General features: G+C 37.6%; 3 protein-coding genes and 1 pseudogene across 13 annotated transcripts; 2 read left to right on the forward strand and 2 right to left on the reverse strand.

Moving 5' to 3' along the window:
• Positions 1-914: 914 nt before the first annotated feature.
• Positions 915-4,047, reverse strand: LOC119990009 (nuclear transcription factor Y subunit C-2-like). 2 transcript variants are annotated; one of them, XM_038835816.1, is made up of 3 exons: positions 3,879-4,047; positions 2,711-2,797; positions 915-2,117 (listed from the first exon to the last, which is right to left on the reverse strand). In XM_038835816.1, exon 3 carries the CDS (start codon positions 2,054-2,056, stop codon positions 1,301-1,303), a length of 756 nt encoding a protein of 251 aa, XP_038691744.1. In that variant the 5' UTR covers positions 2,057-2,117; positions 2,711-2,797; positions 3,879-4,047; the 3' UTR covers positions 915-1,300. The 2 variants fall into 2 exon arrangements, with proteins under 2 accessions (XP_038691744.1, XP_038691743.1); XM_038835815.1 differs by lacking the exon at positions 2,711-2,797 and having other exon boundaries at positions 3,879-4,046.
• Positions 4,048-4,441: 394 nt separating this feature from the next.
• LOC119988703 (probable U3 small nucleolar RNA-associated protein 11) lies at positions 4,442-15,175 on the forward strand. 9 transcript variants are annotated; one of them, XM_038833847.1, is made up of 11 exons: positions 4,442-4,739; positions 7,928-8,048; positions 8,500-8,567; positions 8,765-8,817; positions 8,899-8,958; positions 9,087-9,310; positions 9,439-9,522; positions 9,625-9,717; positions 9,799-9,878; positions 11,994-12,093; positions 14,899-15,175. In XM_038833847.1, the coding sequence occupies exons 8-11, from the start codon at positions 9,664-9,666 to the stop codon at positions 15,139-15,141; spliced, it is 477 nt and encodes a 158-aa protein (XP_038689775.1). In that variant the 5' UTR covers positions 4,442-4,739; positions 7,928-8,048; positions 8,500-8,567; positions 8,765-8,817; positions 8,899-8,958; positions 9,087-9,310; positions 9,439-9,522; positions 9,625-9,663; the 3' UTR covers positions 15,142-15,175. The 9 variants fall into 9 exon arrangements, with proteins under 9 accessions (XP_038689775.1, XP_038689774.1, XP_038689773.1 ...); XM_038833846.1 differs by having other exon boundaries at positions 8,899-8,930; XM_038833845.1 differs by having other exon boundaries at positions 8,500-8,958; positions 9,087-9,155; positions 9,220-9,310.
• Positions 15,176-15,637: 462 nt separating this feature from the next.
• On the forward strand, positions 15,638-16,827 carry LOC119987679 (annotated as a pseudogene).
• On the reverse strand, positions 16,451-21,553 carry LOC119988702 (sec1 family domain-containing protein MIP3). 2 transcript variants are annotated; one of them, XM_038833839.1, is made up of 7 exons: positions 21,406-21,553; positions 21,158-21,301; positions 20,655-20,804; positions 19,493-20,002; positions 17,160-18,710; positions 17,018-17,086; positions 16,451-16,882 (listed from the first exon to the last, which is right to left on the reverse strand). In XM_038833839.1, the coding sequence occupies exons 1-7, from the start codon at positions 21,451-21,453 to the stop codon at positions 16,754-16,756; spliced, it is 2,601 nt and encodes an 866-aa protein (XP_038689767.1). In that variant the 5' UTR covers positions 21,454-21,553; the 3' UTR covers positions 16,451-16,753. The 2 variants fall into 2 exon arrangements, with proteins under 2 accessions (XP_038689767.1, XP_038689768.1); XM_038833840.1 differs by lacking the exon at positions 19,493-20,002.
• Between the last annotated feature and the right edge of the window lie 163 nt (positions 21,554-21,716).

The raw sequence follows: 21,716 nt of genomic DNA on the forward strand, positions 1-21,716 counted from the left end.
CTAGATGAATACATTAGAGGAGGGCGAAGGCATGTTAGATTTGTTAGTTGCATTTGGTCTCACATTCCTGACCTTTTGAGACAGTTGGATATGCTTTGTTCTCGGAATGATATAACTAGTTGTTCAAGCCATCCCATTCCTATGTTGTGTGGACAGAGTATTTTGGCAGTGATGGGATCATGGTTGTATATTTTGAGTGCCTGCTTGAAACCTTGTTTTGTAGTATGAGCTGTTTATATCTCTCTTTGTTGGTGGATTTCCCACAAAGTGTAAAAGAAGTGGGGTTGGGGATGTGGAAATGGCTAAGTCTCTACTTACTGGGGAAGATTACAATGAGTGGAACTTAGTGTCTTAAGTCCCAAATATCAGAAATTACGTGATTCTGGCAATAGTATTAGTCTACGAGCATGGGTAATCTCTATAAAATTACGATGAGTGAAACCCGTCATTTTGCTAGCATAGCATTGCAATCTGCAAAGCGCTTTTAATGAGCAGAACGTTCACTAATTATACAGTCTAGACCAAGCAAGCACGATCGAACCAGTTCCAGAGTTTGCGAACCAAATTGAATCAATTCTTTCAGTATGAAACCTATCTACCTGAGTTGGACCCTAGTGAAAGTGCCTCCCCCAAGACATGGGTGAGCTCCTAGCCAGGACTGAGAAATAAATCAACTCGCTGAACCACAGGCGAAGCACAGATTGCCATCTCATCCTCGGTAAAGAAGAGGAACTCAGAAGAGCCTCGTCAGTCAGACCTTCAGCAAACATACTGACAGCAGCAAAGCTGTTCATGGCTGGAATCGAACAGGAAGGCAAAAATAAAACAATGCCTAAAAACAAAACCTTCAGAAGTACTAGCGTTAATCATGTTCAAAAGTAAATTCTTCAAACAAATATTAATGCAAACTCAGACACTACTAACACAAACTCATGCACCAACGGTTGAAAAACAGCTAATCATTGGAGTATTACAATAACTTGAAATTCCTTGTAAAAGCCCTTCCAATCATTGTTACAAAAAAACAAAGAAGCAAACTTAACTATGGTGACTAACGTCCTTCAGATCTACCATAACAATCCCAAAGGAAAGGGAGGAAAAAAAGGGTATAACCAATTATCCCAATCTAAGAGCAAAACACAAACCCATTGATGATACAGCCGCCTCACATTTGACTTAATGAAACCACTTTGTACAAATGGCGGCTAACACTACATCTACTAGTACACTAAGATTCATCTCATTCTCAGATCATCAGATTCTTCGCCAAGCAATCTCAACACTACCTATTACTCCAAACTTACGAGTCACCTTGCTGCTGTTGAGATTGCTGTTGCTGTGGTTGAGTCTGTGGCCACGGCATGAAAGCAACTGGTGGTCGAGCTATCATCCCTGGTGGTGGAACCGGATGCTGTGGTGGGACATAGTAGTAGGGCATATCAGCAGGAATAGTAGATTTGGTGATACCAAGTCCCTCTTCCTTCAATTCATCTCGAGGAATAATATCAACCAGGAAATCAAAGACATCAGTCCTTGAAATGGCGGCAGCAATGTCATTCTTCTGCAGTGTTCTTCTTTTGTTCTCCTCTGTGTGGATCCAAGAGCGCAGAGTTAGCTCCAAGATGAACATTTCACATGCCTTTGCAAATATGACAGGGGCCTCGGCTGAGATCATCCGGACATCTTCATCAGCTTTCATAATTTTTTTAATCCGAGCAAGCGGGAGGCTATGATTCTTAAAATCAGTAGTTTGTTCGATCTCCTGCATTTGTTTGGCCCAGAAAATCTGAAGTTGCTGCTGTTGTTGTTGCTGCTGCTGGTGGTGAAAGTGTTGTGCTTGCTGGTATGCAAGTTGGTGAGAGGAATTGGAGAATGTAGTGGCAGGCTGTGTCGGGGGAGGGACAGCTACTGCTGGTGTGCCTGAAGCAACCATGGGAGCAGTTTGGTAGGGAGGAGTAGCATAGGCCATCTGACCACTACCAGCTACAATGCCCATTGCCTGATGCTGCTGCTGATGTTCCCGTCGTTGTTGCTGTGTTTGTTCTGAGTGATCCATGGCTATCTATATAAGTTTAGTTTGACCTTACTCTAAGTAGAAATATCCTCTCATGACAATACTGTAAACCATAGAAACAAAAACTAAAAGATCAGAGGGCAATATTGGCCTGAATTGAAAGCTGTATCATACCATAAAAATTAAATAAATTAAAAATGGCAAGAGGTGATTGTTAAATAGCACCATTGCTTCACACTACGCTACCAAGGATGCGTGATTAGATTATATGGCTTCTAATAAATATCCTCATGTTTTGCTTAAGAAATGAATAAATGAATGCAGAAGAAAGAAAATTAATGATAAAATCTTACAGACTCATCTTACAAAAAACCTTTTTCTTTTAGTATCATAAATTTCTAGATTACATCTGAACTTAGAAGATTGATGTTTTCCATATTTGCTACTAAACCTAAACTGTATCAATATTAGTACAACTTACAAATCAGCACTTCACAGAAATTCATCTCTTTCAGCAATGCATATTTCTAGTTCCAAATCTCGAGCTCAAAAGTGTCCCAAAAGAAAACATATAAACAAACACGCAAAATAATTTTGTCAGAAATCACATATAAACCCAGTGAAGGGAGAAAAAGCAGATGGGAAGTAAAGCTTAGAAATTTCAATATCTCCCATTCCATAAGATTGCTGGTTCACCTATTTGTCTGGCAGTAAACATCTATGTTTTATCTAGAAGTAAATCTCTCCTTCTTAAACAACATTAGGACAAAATATCTACTTGCCCTGGGAAAAATCAGAAAATACAAGATCATGAGGTCATATAAAAAGATAACGAACGCCAATTTATGGAAAAAAGAAACTATTCAAAGATGTTTTTACAGTCTGGAGACTTTTCCAAACAATATCAGCGTCACAATACCAATCCGTTCCCCCTTTCAACCATATCTGAATGCAGTCTAAACAAATATTTAACATTGAGATCCATTTAAAGATCTCACCACCTTTTCTTCTCGAATTCAACATAAGATAGACAAATAAATCTTAAAATGACATTTATCATAGATTTTAGTTAAGGTTTAATTTGTAGCCAGTAAAGTATCTATAGATTTTAGTTCAAGTTCTTAATTAGATATAAGGTCATTTGACTAAAGTTATCCTGGATATTGGGCGTTTACTTTAAATATTACATCCAAATACTTATGCGCGAAAAAAAACTGACTGTAAAACCAGAGTAGGAAAGTTCTACTCATTAAAAAGTTGCACCACGCGTCGTACATGCATGGGCACACCATCAGAAACATAATTACACACTTGGTCAAGATAATAAAGCCGGTAAAACCAAAACCCTAAAGCAAATATGCCAAACAAACAAATGCCTTCCAGCATAGAAGTTAGAACCCCCAATAACAAAAAGCCCTCATCGTTTGCTCCTCAATCAGAATTTACCTTTCATTTCTAACACAAAATTATGCTCAATCAAAGATCCATACAGTACAAATCACGGAGGGAAAAAGCAGAATCATGCACGTAAAGAATACAAAATCACTAACAAACTCACTAACACAACTAATCCAAAAAAAACCTGATTCCCTGCACCGAATCCCATAACAATCCAATAAAAAGAAATCGAAATAGAATAGAAAGATCCCATCTTTCTAGCTGAAATTATAAGTTGAAAATACCCGATTGAGATTAATAAAAAAATACTAATTAAAAATCATTTATTAATAGCTTCTCTTCACTTTACTGTCCTCGCCAACCAAACTAAGGCCAAAAATCATAGAATATAAATGTTTTAGGGTTTTCAAAAACAAGAAAAAAAGAAGAACTACATAAGTATTATTCAGAGAAAAAGAAGATTTACCCATGAAAGCTTGTATAGGTGAATCTTGTTGGAGCAGCAATTCAGTAGCAGAGAAACCCTAGGAGAGAGAAAGACAAGGATGTTTTGTTGTTGGGGGAGAAATTGAGGATTCAAAAGGGAGGGACAGAGAAGCATTTGAAACGAAGGAGAAATTTCTGGTGGCGGCTGTGATGCGCCACGTGTCCAGCAGTGAGAGTTTACTAGTGGAGATTTACATCAGAGTGATACTTGCGTAAACCACTGTGACGTCTGAAAAAAGGACAGCCCATTTGAGAGGACGTAATTATTGGAGACTTTTGAGGGTGTTTTCGGGATTCAAAGAGTGTTATTTTCTCTGGCTGGTTGGGGCACGTGTAGAAAGCTTTTAGATCTAAATATCTAATCCTGCGTCATGTAGTCACGTGAGAAAAGAGTGCGTTCTATCTAGAGTCAAGTAGGCCTGTTAACGGGTCAAGTTTAGGCCCAGGCCCGTTTGTCTGATTTGTTTTTGCCTTTTACGAATTAGGTTCGGAAACATACCAAGGAATATAAAAAGGGGAAAGGTTTTATTTCTTTTTGAAAAATAAAAAAGGAACGTTGCAGGCAGTATTCCTAATTCCTAATTCTCTGTTTTCTTCTCGAGGCGGTCACCTCTATGGAGTGGGTATTCTCTACTCTTCTCTTCTTGAATCTTCGAATTTCAGCGAGGTAGGGGATGAGATGTCCGGAACCACTAGCTAGGGGGTTCCCTTTTTTCACTGGCTCTGATGAACTGTTCGGAAGGCCAGAAGCAGTTCCAACCTCTTCTGAGGTTGAGTCGTCTTCTATGAAAGCAACAGCTTCTGTTGAGGAAAGAAGGAGAAAGAGAATTCATAAACGTATGTAAGTCCATCACTCATTCTACCTGTTAGTCGTAGCAATCTAAGGATTCGTAGCTCGATAGTCGGTTAATCTGTCTATTCTCTCATTCCCCGTATCGGGTAAGGGTTCCCTTTCTTCCTTGCGTTCCATGCGTTCGATTAGGATACGCATAAAAATACATGTTGATGTCTTGGACGGTGTAAATGGTACAATTATTGTCCATGCAAATTTTTGTGCCTTTTTTTTTGTGGGTTCCCATGAACAGCTTGATGCTATGCTTGAGGCGGAAATTTTGGTGTTCGTAATTTGACTTAAGAACTAGTTCTGGAATATATGGTTCATGTGAGGGATGCTTTTTGATTTGCTCAATTGTGACACATGTTTGGAAAAACTCTTGCCTCTAAATTGCATAATGATCTTCAATTTGGTCTTATCATCAACCACGACTATGAATTTGAAAGGAATATCTTATGAAATTGGCAATGGGTTGTTGCCCTTTCCGTACATAAATTAAGCAAGGCCACAGTAAATTTATGGGAGTTTCGAACTTATGCAATAAAAGAGGCTTTCTTTTTTTAGACATCTGTCGTCGGGAGGAATTTATGTACGTGTTCTCTTTGCTATGCGCAGATTTGACATTTTTTACGTTGGTTACATGAGGAAGTCATTGATTGTGTACTTGGTACAATTCTTGATTGTGCAAGTGTATTTTTATGCATTTTTTTTTCTGTGGGTTCCTATGAACAGCTTAATATTGTCTTTTAACTGGAAAATCTGGTGTCCATAATTTGAATTGAGAACCAGTTCACAAAAAATGATTCATGTGGGGGATTCTTGTGGATTTGCTCAATGACATATGTTTATACAAACACTAGCCTCTCTATTGCATAACGATTTTCAAGTTGGTATAAGATACTGGCAATGGGTTCTTGCCTTATTTGTACATAAATTTGCTACTGGCAATGGGTTCTTGCCGTATTTGTACATAAATTTGCTACTGGCAATGGGTTCTTGCCTTATCTGTACATTAATTAAGCAAATTTATGGAAGTTTTGAACTTAAGCAATAAAAGAGGCTTTTTTTGTCTAGACATGTGTCGTCGGGAGGAATTTATGTACGTGTTCTCTTTGCTATGCGCAAATTTGTCATTTTTTTCGTTGTTTCATGTGAAATTCTTGGAGGTACTTGGTACAATTCTTGGTCATGCAAGTGAATTTTTATGCATTTTTTTTCCTGTGGGTTCCTAGGAACAGCTTAATATTGTCTTTTAACTGGAAAATCTGGTGTCCGTAATTTGAATTGAGAACCAGTTCACAAAAAAAGGCTCATGTGAGGGATTCTTTTGGATTTTCTCAATGACATATGTTTATACAAACACTAGCCTCTCTATTGCATAACGATTTTCAAGTTGGTATAAGATACTGGCAATGGGTTCTTGCCTTATTTGTACATAAATTTGCTACTGGCAATGGGTTCTTGCCTTATCTGTACATAAATTAAGCAAATTTATGGAAGTTTTGAACTTATGCAATAAAAGAGGCTTTTTTTGTCTAGACATGTGTCATCAGGAGGAATTTATGTACGTGTTCTCTTTGCTATGCGCAAATTTGACATCGTTTTCGTTGTTTCATGTGGAAGTTTTGGACAGTGTACTTGGTACAATTCTTGGTCGTGCAAGTGTATTTTTATGCATTTATTTTTTCCTGTGGGTTCCTATGAACAGCTTATATTGTCTTTTAACTGGAAAATCTGGTGTCCGTAATTTGAATTGAGAACCAGATCACAAAAAATGGTTCATGTGGGGGATTCTTTTGGATTTGCTCAATGACATATGTTTATACAAACACTAGCCTCTCTATTGCATAATGATTTTCAAGTTGGTCGTATCAACCATAGCTATGAATTTGAAAGGAATATCTTATGAAACTGGCAATGGGTTCTTGCCTTATTTGTACATAAATTTGCTACTGGCAATGGGTTCTTGCCTTATCTGTACATAAATTAAGCAAATTTATGGAAGTTTTGAACTTATGCAATAAAAGAGGCTTTTTTTTGTCTAGACATGTGTTGTCGGGAGGAATTTATGTACGTGTTCTATTTGCTATGCGCAAATTTGACATTTTTTTTGGTTGTTTCATGTGGAAGTCTTGGACGGTGTACTTGGTACAATTCTTGGTCGTGCAACTGTATTTTTATGCATTTTTTTTCCGTGGGTTCCTATGAACAGCTTAATATTGTCTTTTAACTGGAAAATCTGGTGTCCAAAATTTGAATTGAGAACCAGTTCACAAAAAATGGTTCATGTGGGGGATTCTTTTGGATTTGCTCAATGACATATGTTTATACAAACACTAGCCTCTCTATTGCATAACGATTTTCAAGTTGGTCGTATCAACCATCGCTATGAATTTGAAAGGAATATCTTATGAAACTGGCAATGGGTTCTTGCCTTATTTGTACATAAATTTTCTACTGGCAATGGGTTCTTGCCTTATCTGTACATAAATTAAGCAAATTTGTGGAAGTTTTGAACTTATGCAATAAAAGAGGTTTTTTTTTTGTCTAGACATGTGTGGTCGGGAGGAATTTATGTACGTGTTCTCTTTGCTATGTGCAAATTTGACATTTTTTTGTTGTTTCATGTGGAAGTCTTGGACGGTGTACTTGGTACAATTTTTGGTCGTGCAAGTGTATTTTTATGTGTTTTTTTCTGTGGGTTCCTATGAATAGCTTAACATTGTGCTTTAGCTCAAAAATCTGGCGTCCGTAATTTGAATTGAGAACCAGTTCACGTAAAATGGTTCATGTAGGGGATGATTTTGGATTTGCTCAATGACATATGTTTATACAAACACTAGCCTCTCTATTGCATAATGATTTTCAATTTGGTCGTATCAACCATAGCTATGAATTTAAAAGGAATATCTTATGAAACGGGCAATGGGGTGTTACCCTTTGAGTGCATCTGTTAAGCATGATCACAATACATTTATGGAAGTTTACAACATTTTGCAATAAAATAGGCTTTTGTTTATCTAGACATGTTTCGTTGGGCAGAACTTCTGTACATATTGAGCTTTCTCTATAGAGGTATCCTATTATGCATCGTTTAGGTGCTCTTGCTTAAACTATAGTTCCAGAAAATTTTGCTAGAGAAACTAATAACTTGAGGGACATGGAATGGAGTTAATTCTTGATAACACATGCAGGACAAGAACAAAAATACTTTATGAGTGACTGGAAGGGTGTATACAGTACAATTTCCAAAGTTGGTTGAGGAAGTTGTCAAGGACAGCCATCACCTAAGACATTTAATTGGAATTTGTGAAGGTAACTTTATGATTCATCTCTATTAAGATTTCATGCTAACAGCGTTTTTGGCCCCCCAGACCCATAGTGGTGATCGCCTTCTTCATTGAGTTGACTAATTTTAATTTATAAGCTGGGCAAACTTTGAACCTTATGAATGAAACTTTATTATTATTCTAGGCATCTCGTTCTTTTTCTCCTTTCCAGAATATATGCATCTACCAGTATTTACTTGTCTATTAGAGGCGCTAATGATCATTTAACTACCTTGTCCTCTTCGGTTGTGGTAATTTAACTACCAGTCATCATCACCATTATCAAAGATTTTGTTTCAAACCATGTTGGGTCGGCTACATAACTAATTAGTAAGAAATGAGAAGTTTTTGAGCACCTTTGTACGGTAAAGAAAACTGGCTGTTGTGTCATCTTAGTTCTTTTCTGTGATTCACTATTCACCAAGATTCTTCTGCAGCTCAAAGGAAAGTTGGAGAAGCTTCTCTAAATGATAAAAGCTCAAGATTACATCAGATAATCTGACTGGTAAGCCTAACTGATATTTAGGATTTTTACCTGTTTGTGCTTCCTTTCTATCAACTCTTCAGGAACTGGAGTCTGTACCTTCTATGGTAACTTTTTAAAGGGTTTTTGATAATCTAGTGCAATTATTTCTATATCCACATGTCTCTAGTATGTTTTTTAATGTCTGTATGTGCGTGTGATACTTTTTTGTATTACAGGAGATAGCCCTTCTGCTTGGCCAGCAAGACAGCTCATTTCTGCCCATTATATTGTAATGATGTACTAGTATCTCATTTAAATTTCCATGCATGAAACTAGCGTCTTATGTTGAAAACCATTCTTTTTATCACAGACTATTCAGGGAAGTCTCCGGGAAAATACAGGGTGTGTGAAGTCTTTTTTAGCAAGTTCAGTATGTCTACGAGTTCTCTTCACACTTAGGATAGTTGACAATATGAAGCAATTTTATATTTCATGTCTCCCACACCCGCCCACTGTGGAGCCTTGTGCATGGGAGTTTCTTACCTATGTTTATTGCAGCATCAAGGCCTTCCAGGGATATTGCTTTGCTTTGTCCGATCAATCTAATTATTCCTTCATCTGCCATTGGTGAGTTAATCTTTTTTGCATGTGATTGGAACTCTTGCTTTAAATTAAACGAAGTTGATGCTAGGCAATCGAGGGAGAAGTTCGGACTTCTTGAGAAACACAAGGACTATGTCATTCGTGCAAAAGCGTATCACAAGAAAGATGAGACATTACGGGTAAAATTATTTGATGTTATTCGTTATACATCTTGTATTGATGATAGCTGTGTAGGTTTTAACTGAATTATTATTGTTTAATTTGTGCTCATTCTCTTTTATGTATGTTGTCTGGGCTTGTGTCTTAGCGATAAAGCGGCTTCTAGGAACCCAGATGAGTTCTATTTCAAGATGATCAAAACTAAAACTGTTGATGGAATTCATAAACCTGAGTAATATACTGAACTGTATTCATTTTCTTTCTTCAATGCTATTTTTTTTCAGAACTTTCAGTATGTGGCCGGTTTTCATGAGCTGCTGGTGGTTTATTGCAGGAGCATGGCAATAAATACACTCATGAAGAACTTATATTGATGAAGACCCAAGATATTGGATTTATTCTTCAGAAATTGCAGAGCGAGAAGAAGGTGATTTCTTGTTTTGTCTGTTTCTTGGAAAGTGAAAAGTTTCGGATTCTTTTGTCAATGTTAATAATTGTAATGCTGCAGAAAATAGAAAAGCTAACTGCTGTGCTGCACTCACTTGACGGTCAGCCATTCAACAGACATGTTTATCATGCAACAGACAGGTTTGATTTCCTTGTTTCTAGTTGGTATATCTTGGCAACTGCTTTTTCAAGTTACTGTTGAGGAGAAAGAATTTTGAAGCGTTGTTTTCCCTTGGACAAAATTAGGGAGCATAGATGAATGAGGAATATTTTTTATGCTCAATTGGGTCATGCGTGCTTTTGGTTGGTCGGGGTTCAGAGTACTAGTCTGATTGTTGTTAATATGATTAACCTATTATTTCTAAGTGTTCACCACGTCGAATGTAAAGTATGATTTGGTAGGCATGTAACATTATATGAAACATCCCTGCTAAAGCTATGATTGTCAACATTTGTCCAAAATTTCAAATGAAGTTCAAAAGGCAGGAGTTTTTAATCAAAGCACCAAATGATGTGGAAGAAGATCTAAAGAACATGAAGGAAATTATGAACGAAATATTTTACTAAATCAAAAAATGAAACTTAGTGTTCTAACTAAGCAGCATCATAGTTGATGAAGTGAAGTTCTGTATTGGTGTTGATATTACCTATGATATTTTCATATTGACGGACCATTGGAGTTCTCAAGGTTGCAGTGATGCTTATTGAAAAGTTTCTAATCACTTTAAAGTATGCTCTTTGGTCTAGAATGAGGACAAGAAAAATGTTTGATCATTCTTTAAACATTGTAGGAGGTTTGCTCCTTTGTTGTTGCTGTTATTGTTGTTCTCACTGAAGAAATGTCATTTTTATTTAAATTTGACATCGGTACATAATCTTTTGATTTCTTGTTTCTTTCTACCAATTTGTTGTGTCTCTGGAACATTAGTCGGGAAGGTATATTTGTCTTTTTCATTCTTATTAAGTTCTCATGGATAGTTTTGGATCCATTGATATGCATTAAAAATTTGTTTAGTGGCTACATTACTCCCACGGTTGTAAATATTCACTTCTTAATTTTATGCTTGGTGGCGCTAATGCTATACTACGAATATGCTAGAAGTTTGCAACCAATAAAATGGCAAATTTCTCGATTTTATCTGGTGGGATGTGTGTGCTCTACATATACTTGCCCTCCTCTCCGATTGCAGCCTTTTGCTGCTATTGTGTCCTTACTTCTTTCTTCTGGTTATATTGCAGAGGAGGCTAAAGAAATGCAGTCTCAATTTTCTAAAGATGGAAAAGTAACTGTATCTCTCTCCCATTACTGAAGCTGCAGGTGTAGACTTAAGCATCTATTTTTTTATATTGGCTGCCAAAGTCATAGTTGTTTGCTTGATTTGTAAGCATATTGTCATTTGGTCCCCCCAACTGAGCTTCCTAAGGAGCAATTGTAGGGTTGTTCAAGTTGGTTGTCTTTGGCAACCTTCAGGAGAAAGAATTAAATAAAGGACACATCTTGGTCAATGGTTCTATTGGAAAACCAGTTAAAAGATATTTATTGAGAGCAGTTATATGGCGAATTGGCAATAGTCTGAATGTACGGGAGCGAAGAATATCCTTTTTGGCTCATTTTGGAAGGACAGATTTGTGATTGGATATGCTTGGACAACAGTAGAAAGGACTTATTGGACAATCCTGGACTTGGATAATAACTCTTACAACCACACGTAAAAATTTGTCTCTAGATGTGTTGATAATCACATGCATATTATTGGAGCGATTGATAGGTAAGGTGGTGTTAAACCTCCTCTGTTACTTCTCTTGAGACTGCAGTGCTCTGTGCGAATAAATTGCTGGCTCACGCTAGCAATGTGACTCTTGTCTGAGTAATCATTTGATTAGTTTGTGGTGTCAAAGCCTCAGAGGTATCTTTCTGTTCTCATGAATAATAGATGATTATATTAACTTGGACTGACTGGACAACATGTCTTTGTTTCCTGAAGTTTTACACGGGGCATACGTTAGTTGAGCCAGCAACAACTTCCAAATTCAATTCTTTCATATTTTTGTTCTAGTTTAACCTGAAGTTTATTTTAGCTGTTAAAAAAACTGAAAGTCTAATTGCATTGACATGTTTGCTTGCATTCATTCATGAAAGGGTTATTGGAGCTAGTCCTTCAATTATGAGTGTATTTTTTGCTTTGTCTTGTTTGGTTCTGTTTCCAGGCAGTGTGCAAAGGGTGGTTATTTTCATGATATATATTCCGTGTGCAGGAAAACAGTTGCTTCTTACCGACAACTTGAAGCAAGGAAGAAGATAGTAAATGATCTGGAAAACATATATATGGATATGGTACTGCAGAAAGAATTACAGGTATTTTCATGGCAAAGCATGCAGTGGAATTTTTGAAACTTAAACAATCTCCAGTTAGCTTTTTACTCAAATTGCATTTGCTTAGAGGAAAAAGAAATGTGTGATTCATTGAATAACTTTTATTATGCCATCAGGCAGTATATGCTGCATGGAAAAGGTTTTATGTCTACCTTCACAGTGGGTAACTGAAGAGAGAGCAGATGTTAACATGTTGAATTTAACTATATGGTTTCCATATCTTCGCCTGTCAACATGTGTAGTGGTGGAAAAGGGGGCAGTCACATTCCGTACTATATGACATATGTTTGGACAAACTCTAGCCTCTTTATTGCATAATGATCTTCAATTTGGTAAATTTGAAAGGATTATCTTGTGAAACTTGCAATGGGTTATTGCCCTTTGTGTGCAAAGTTTAAGCATGGCTGCAGTTTTTGAAGGTTACACAATAAAAGAGGCTTTTGTTTGTCTAGACGTGTCTCGTTGGGCTGCACGCGCAAATTTGACATTTTTGTGTGTGTACTTGTGGAAGGCTTGGACAGTCTCTATGGTACAATTCTTGGTCGTGCGAATTTTTGTGGTTTTCCATGAATGGCTTGATGTTGTGCTTAAGGTGGAAAAGGGGTGTCCGTAATTTGAATTAAGAATTAGTTCAGACGAATATGGTTCATGTGGGGATTATTTTTGATTTGCTCAATGACGCGTATGTTTGGACAAACTCAAAGCCTATAAATTGCATAATGACCTTCAATTTGGTCTTATCATCAACTATAACTGTGAATTTTAAAGGAATATCTTCTGAAACTAGCATTGGGTTATTGCCCTTTCCATACATAAGTTAAGCATGGTTACAGTGAACTTTGCAATAAAAGAGGCCTTTGTTGTCTAGACATGTGTCGTTGGGCGGAACTTCTATACGTATTTTCTATGCGCAAATTTGACATTTTTTGCGTTGTTAACATGTGGAAATCTTGGACAGTGTACTCGGTATAATTTTTGGTCGTGTGATTGTATTTTAATGCATTTTTTGTGGGAGCCTATGAACAGCTTAGTGTTGATCTTTAGCTGGAAAATCTGGTCTCTATAATTTGAATTTAAAACTAGTTCACAAAAATATGGATCATGTGGGGATGATTTTTGATTTGCTCAATGGCTTATATTTATATAAACACTAGCATCTCTATTGCATAATGATTTTCAATTTGGTCGTATCAACCATAGCTATGAATTTGAATGGAATATCATATGAAACTGTCAAGGGGTTGTTGCCCTTCGAATGCTTAAGTTTAAGCGTGACCACAGTTTTGAACATTATGCAATAAGGGGGGTTTTTGTTTGTCTAGATGTGATTGTTGGACAAGACTTATTACGTCTTCTCTTTGTTTTGCGCAAATTTTACATTTTCTTTTTTTGCGTTGTTTACACGTGGAAGTCTTGAAAAGTGTATTCAGTACAATTCTTAGTCGTGCAAGTACGTTTTTATGCATTAGCTGGAAAATAATGTAGAAAAGCTTAACGTGGTGCTTTAGCTGAAAAATCAACCATAACCATGATTAGAAAGGGATATCCTATGAAACTGGAAATGGGTTGTTTCCCATTGCTTGGTAAGTTTAAGCATGGCCATAGTGAAATTATCGAAGAATGATACACAATAAAAGAGGCTTATGTTTGTCGAGACGTGTCATTGGTGGAACTCCTGTACGTGTTCTCTTTGCTATGCGTAAATTTGACATTTTTTGTGTACATGTGGAAGTCTTGGACGTTGTAAACGGTACAATTAGTGGTCATGCGAATTTTTGTGCATTCCCACGAACAGCTTGATGTCGTGCTTGTGGTGGAAAATCTAGTGGAAATCTGAATTTAGTTTTTTTCTTCAGTTTGGAAGTGAGCACCAGGGACAGTCAGATAGAAAACTATTTTTGGTTTCACTGTAAGTACTTATATGGTGTGAAGCTGTGAATATCCGTTTCCTTCCTGAATGCATTTGCTAAATTTTTCACCATGTACGCAGGCCATTGGTTCATATCTTTATATTGAGTCTCTGTTAACTGACATCATTTCTTATCCTAAATGATGACTGCTATTTCTTTTCTTATTATGTTAAAGCATCTCTTCTTTTTACTATTTACGATTTACGATTCTATGTGAAGTAGATTGACCAAGTTGACTGATTTTGAGTTCCGCTACTATGTAAAGTGCATATTGAGTTCGCACAATATACATTCTCTCGAACAGGATAACCTTCTCTCAACTTTTTGAATTCAGTTTCTGTCGAAATGCATGGATGATGTTGAAGTCGTCCTTGGGTTAATTTGTCACTCTATTTATATTTAACGCATTGATGTGAGGTTTTGATGTCATGTAAGAAAATTATTTGTGAGAAACAAAAGTGCTATTATTACTCCTGATAACTATCTGAAGATAAAACCATGTGAAAATGGAGGATTGACAGATATAGAGTTGGAGAGATGTGACCTTAAGAGGTGGAAATAGATGAAAGTTCAGTGGGATTAGCTTTGCCTGTAACTGATCAAGTTTGTTTTATTTAACTGGCTATGTGCCTGTCCTGCCCATTAAATTGATACGGGCTATAGATTTATTTGCCTGCCTGACTGTTTGTTCTACATTTGTATAAGACCCTAGGAGACCTTTATCTGATTGGATACAGTCTGCATTGTCTATCGTAGGCTGGTTATGTTGATATGGTGTGAAGTTGAAGGAAGAAATGGAACTTGAGGCTTAATGTGTTTCCCCTCAAAAGTTTAAATTTTGATTGGAGGCTGACCTTTTTCATCTATAATTTTGCAGATGGCAAAAGGAGTTGAAGAAATATTGGACCATGGAGAAGCGAGTCCCGTTACCAGTTGTATGACTGAAAATGGTTTCCCTTCTTTCCTTGAGCAAATCATTTGTCCAATTTATGAGATCAAGTATGGATTTGGTACTCTTTTTATGACATGGAAATCCATAGTTGCTGCCTTTTGGGTGGCACGGGTAAACCCATGGGTCCTCGTAATAGTAGCAAAACACGCGTGTCAGGTAAGCACATGATAATTCTCGATACAAACACGGTAAGAATTGAATACATGACCTCCGATGAAGGAAGACTCCCTTCTTATCAGGTAGGCTAGAAGTTGATTCCGAAGTATGAACTTAAAATAGTAAACATTTTTACGCCAAGAAACAATACTCCAAACCACCCTTAATTCGTCAAAGGGGCATCAATGGAAGCTATGACTTGGTGGTTCTCATTCCCCTTGCATGAGAGTCTCAACGTAGACCTTGCCATTAGAAGGTTTTGCCACGAAAGAGTCGCGCAAGAGCATGGAAGTGAGGAGTGGTTAATGGAGGAGGAGGCAATGAACAATGATTTTGAGATGTTTTATTATCCTTCTGCTTATCATACTTCAAGCAATCCTCACCTTGGAACTTCTGAGGTGGATAAATTGTTTGACAGCTTCATCAACATCGATGATGATCGAAACGACAATAAACACTTCCAATATGACATGGAAATGCAAAAATTTTCAATATTGGAAGGGAGATGATGAGTTACTTCCAATATGACATGGAAATGCAAAAATTTTCAATATTGGAAGGGAGATGATGAGTTATTGATGAAGAAGTTGTGCCTAGTAGTGAAAATATAGAACAAGTGAGCGGTACTTATGGTGTGGATCAAGGGCTCCATTTGGTGCACTTCTTGTTGGCTTGTGCTGAGGCTGTTGGTTGCAGAGATACCCAACTTGCAGACTCCATTTTAGGCCAAGTTTGTGCATCTTCAAGTCCCTGGGGAGAATCATTGCAGCGCGTAGCGTATTGCTTTGCAACCGGGTCAAAATCGAGGCTATCCCTTCTGCAAAATGTCAAAATCCAAATGGGTTATTCACAAATGGTGGAATGGATGTGTCTTTGATCAGTAAGAGGAGAAAATGGAAGCATTTCAGCTTGTTTACCAAACAACTCCATATGTTGCTTTTGGGTTCATGGCAGCAAATGAATCTATAACAAAAGCTGCTCAAGGTAAGGACTCACTGCATATAATTGATCTAGGAATGGAGCACACACTTCAATGGCCTTCCCTTATAAGGACACTGGCTTCAAGGCCAGAAGGTCCCCCCGAAAATCCGGATCACAGGATTGATCAGTAAAGAAAATTTCTCAGAACTCCAAGCCAGCATGAAAGACCTAATTGAGGATGCTACGTCACAGGTCGTCTCTCTAGAGTTCGACATGGTATCAGAGCCCCTAAACTCCATCACTTTTAATCAAAGAGAATCCAGCGCAATTGTCCAAGCTCTCATGAACCCGGAAATCCATCAAAAGCACAATTGTCCTTCAAACAAATGGTGTTAGCATAAGCAGTAACCCTTCAGAATGATTTCATATAAATGATCACAATCTTTCAATCCTCAACCTCAACCTCATATACAATCCAACAAAATCTATGTGCTTTTGATTCCTATCATTAATTTATACAAGGTATTGCAGATTTCGGGGAATTAACAAGGGCAAAACTGAACACAAATATTGCAAGCCATTCATCGGAAGAGACTCTGGTATCATTCCCTTCTCCATAAGCCTGATTTGGTGCTTCATAGAGACTACATCAAAAATCAGCTTGAGCCTTTTGCAATAAATTAGTGAAATCGTCATATAGGAATCAAATGTAACTAGAATCCCCCAGTAGTAAATCAAGCATGTCTTGAGGAGTTAGAAGAGTTGTTCCTCCAAGAAGAAATTCAATATCAGGTCTTTCGCTTTCAGATAATGCCTCCCGAGCCTCCCGCACCTTGCAATCAAATGAGCAGAATTGTCAGTTTTTCATATTTGAAAACCGTAAGGTTGTCACCAATGAAACATTCGTCAAAATCTTTGAATGAAAAACTAAACAAACAGCATCTAAAATTTCTTAAGCAATTCATACCTCAACAGCATTGATGCCACCAATTACAAAAACCAGAATGACATTTTGATCAGCAAGAGTTGGCTTCGTCTGCAAAAGTCAAAAAGCAAAGTTTAGAACACATTGATGATCTATGTGAAGGTTCAAAGGAACTGAAATTTACTTGTCCAAGGCCAAATCTTCCAAATCCACTCTTAAAAAATCGCCCCACGGTAGAGGAATGGTACTCCAACCCAGGTACATCATACTTGCCCAATACCCTTGTAAGAAGCTTGTAAAGAAATCCTTTGCTTGTATAAGGATCAGCAATAAAGTTACTCTCTGAAGTCAATGACCCTTCTCTCAGTGGCAAATTCTTCCTTTTCAAAGCAGATAACTTGTGAAGGAACTTGAAAAGACTATCCACCCTGTCACGCAACTCCAACTTTAACTGCATGTCATTATATTTCTCTTTGCTTTTATCATCCTCATCATTTTCCTCCCCCCACTTACCCCACTGGTCATCATCAAAATCATCAATATCTAATTGATCCAGAAGTGCAGCTTTGGCTTCCTCTGATTTTTGTCTTTCTAAATTGGCTTCAAGCTCTTCGGTTAGACCATTAAGAAACTTCAATTTAGCGATGGAAGGGTTTTCAAGAATCGCATCCACAATAGCTTCCTTCAGAAAATGCTCCTCTTGCCAAGAAAAAGGTCCCCCAGAACCAGATGTTGAAAAATTCTCACCAGCTAATATATATCCCACAATTGTAAGAAGCAAAGCATCTTGAAAACAAAGTAGCCCTTGCAAGGTGTCCATCTTTCCATTCTTCTGTACATGGGATCCAATCAAAGCACTCTTGTTGACAAGATCACCGATTTGAGAAGCGAGACTCTGGCTAGTGTCCCCAGCATTAACACTTAATATTTTCTCAGCACTGATAAATGCATCCCATCTGGCAGAATATGGTTCGTCAAGGGCAATCAGTGCAGCAGCTGCTAGCTGAATTATTCCTTTATTTCTTAATAAAGTTGATTGATCTTTTGCCAGCGCTTTGATCATGGACTGTAATTCCGATTTTGTAGCAATACCAGGACGAGTTTTGATATTAACTGTGATGTTTTCCCGAAGAAGAGCTTCTTGCAGCAACTTCTTTACCAGTACAGCTCCATCTTTTGTTCTTCTATCTAGAATAGCTTCCAGATATGGTGTTCCACGAAAGCTTTCGGTTGATACAAAGGACCCAGTAAGCTGAGGAATATCAGAGCAAAGGTACTTTCCATCATGAACTTTGGTGCTGAGATTTTTCAAGTCTACAACTTGAGAAGTAGAGTTATGTGAATCCCAACCACACAGAAAAGCTTCAATGCTTTCTAAAAGCCTAGAATAATTTATTTTAGAATCTTCTTCACTTAGTATTTCAGCAAGTGGTATCTGCACATCAAGACGAGAACGTTGAAGGCCGCATGAGACAAGTTTGTGTTGGGCTTGTGCGCCTTTTGTTTGGGAGTAGGAGGTCGTTTTTTCCCTACGAGGCAAAGATGAAAACATACGGTCAACAAGCGAGTCCCCATGACAGCATGGAGTAAGGATATCAAGTGTGCGGTCAACAAGTAACAGCCCCGCTGATCGTTTTCGTCGGCCTACATCATAAAGGCTTGACATGTCCGTTAGAATCTTCCCAACAGCTTTTGACAAATCACCAAAAGAAAATATTTCCATTTTCAAGTCCATCTACAAAATTCAAAAAAGGAACCGTGGTCAGAGTGATACATTCATATACAGCAATCAACATTAGAAATAGTCCACTAATAAAGAGATAGAGGACATGGTAACCTCACTCTATGCTTTAGTATAGGGTCTCTTACCAATCTTCAATTATCATTTATCAATGTATATCAAACTTTCTACTAGTCATTTTACATTTTTATCAGTTTACAGGGTCAGAAGCCTATCAACCAGAAGCAGCATATCAGTCAGTAGCGTAAATAACCATCATTATAAACTTCAAACAAACAAATCCAGAACTTCTAGAGGGGGATTATCATGTCTATTTATCTTTACTAGAGTTTCATGTCTACTTATCTTTCACTTCCATTCTGAGGATATGCAGATGGGATTTACTAAAATTCTTACAACGTCTCCAGTAGTATTTTGGTCACTTAACCCCTGTTAAGATCTAGGAAGCACAGACACGGACACTCCAACATGAGAATTTCAAAAGTTTCAGGACACGGACATGGCAAGGACACGGATATATATATATATATATATATATATATATTAGAAACAAACATAGACCAGTGAGCCTCGGAAGGAGCCTGCAGAAGTCGGAACCTCATAGCTTGGCAGGAAGGAAGTTGGAGGGAGCCTGACTCACGAAGAAATTGCAGGAAAAAGAAGGGTTTAGCCGCCTAGGGCACTGCCTTCTCTTTCTCTATCGAGAGTAATCCAGTACTCATATGAGGCATGAGAAAAGGAAAACATAAGTGCTTTAAGAATGTATTGTTTACTACCTTGGCAGCTAGATGGTAAAGAAAATGTGCTGTAAGAGTAGCCCCAGGAGGAACATCATCACCATCAGAAAGCAATCCAGTACTCATAGGAGGCAGTCCAGGACTAAGTGAATCCTCATGTTGAACTGATAAAAATGCTTCAGCAACAGATCCTTCTGAAGGCAGGACAAAGACTCCAGGTGATAAAGGACATAAAATTGTAGGAAAGTGATGCACAGAAATGACTAATCTCTGCCCAACATCTTCTGTATGAACTATTGGACTATCTCCATACAGAACCACTCCACTAGGAAAAGTCTCATGGCGAGGGGCATCCTCTTCACTGGATGTGAGCCGTGACCATCCCTCATCTTCGAAGGTCAAATTCTCCTGAAAGTTGCTATCTTCTGGGTGTCCAGATTTTGTCTCAGATTTCTTAACAAGTTCCTCATAATCTTGAAGAAGCAACAATTCATACTCACGGAATGCATCTGGTCCCAAAGGTGAATCAGGATATGCAGAGTGAGCTACCTGTACGTATGGAAAACTTTGAATAAGGCTCGGCAGTGCAATCTTTATAGCTCTTGAATACATATGAGGAGAGCTGCTTCCACTTCATTCTAAAGAAATGTAATTTTATTTTCACTCTCCTTTGGCATAAATCTATACTAAAATCTTTATTTTCTATGAATAGTTGAACAACATTAGCATATCTTACAACTCTTATTAATAATCAAATTGTTTTACAGCAAAATAGAAAATTTACTAAGAGGGGAAACTAAGAAAGGGCAACCCAAGAACTTACATTTCTCACTAAGTATGAAAAATAGTCAACTATGTAAAGTCTATTTTTTACACAAAGGGGGATAAAGTAGCAGCTATTTGGCTTTCCTTCTTTCTTTTGTCATATTTCAGTAGGTAATGATTTCCATCGAACACCCTCATCAACACCCCCAGCCCTTCTCTGCATCATTCAGTCGGGAGGAGAAAATAAATAGGAAACGGAAAATTTCCAAAAGCATAGATTAAGATAGGGCTTGTGGTATATCATTAAGAATTAATAGAAATTAATGGATAGATATAGAAAAATAAGCACTTGAGTGATAGAGCAGATGAAAACGAAGGTAGAGAAAATGAATATAATAAAGCCTTAAAATAAAACACATAGATTCCAATGAAGCACCTCAGAGATAGACGTAAATATTGTACAACAACGAACACCTTGATGTCTTCTTAGGCACCGCAAAATATAACGATGTGCATCACTCAGTAGACGAGATGTGATCACCAAAATTTTTGTTGGGGGATCCAATCTTGAGTTCCAATCCACCACCTGAAAAGGACATAGAAGACACTTCAAGTTCCAGATTTTAGTATAACAATGGCCATTATCCTCTCAACAAAGTTAGCACACACTCCAAGGAATCATCAACTTCATGTCAAGGATTGCCTTCTTCACGGATATGCCATTTTTAATCAGTATTTACATAAAAAAAGATTTTCTACAAGTTACCCAAGTCTTTTTGTTTATGTACTATATGAATATGCTCTCCATTTAGACCAACCACTTGTGACTAGCTTTCGTAGACTCAAATCTTAATACTATAGCTCTTTGTAGCAATGTGTTGTGTGTAGCTTTGTGTATCATTAAAAAGAAAAAAAAAACCATAAAAATCTCAGGCTTACCGCATCAAGAGAAGTCATGTTCTCCAAGCTGCAAACAGCTCGTGCTCCAAGTTCCAGTAACAAGGGAAAAGCTCCAACAAATTGGAAACTTTCAGTGCATCCAACATCCAGGTAAAGAATGGAATCTTCAATATGATTTGATATCTGAACAATCAAGACAAACGAAGAAGAAATTAATGAATCATTCGTAGACAACGAAAATGCAGTTCGAAATCAATCAATCACTCAATTTGAGAAACCAGACTTACTTGGCTAATGGAATCGAGAAAAACTTTGGTCACATCGACTGAAGCCATGTCGAATTCGAAGTCGAAATCGAAACTATAGGATCATAGCAGTTGCCAGAGAGGGAATCGCGAGACGCTTGCGTCTCTGTGTCGTCTTGCAGAGGGAAGAGAGAAGGAGACATGCCTTTTGTTTTAAGCTGGGTCATCTAAATCTTAATGGGCTTTTTAATTTTAAATGAGGCCCAAAATCATTCTTACACTTATCTGGCCCGAAAAATACCAGTAAATTAATGAGCTGTCTTGGGCTGGGCCTTGTTAAGAGTTACTGGATA

The sequence above is a fragment of the Tripterygium wilfordii genome, chromosome 21 (assembly GCF_013401445.1).
Source record: "Tripterygium wilfordii isolate XIE 37 chromosome 21, ASM1340144v1, whole genome shotgun sequence".
Classification (NCBI taxonomy): Eukaryota; Viridiplantae; Streptophyta; class Magnoliopsida; order Celastrales; family Celastraceae; genus Tripterygium; species Tripterygium wilfordii.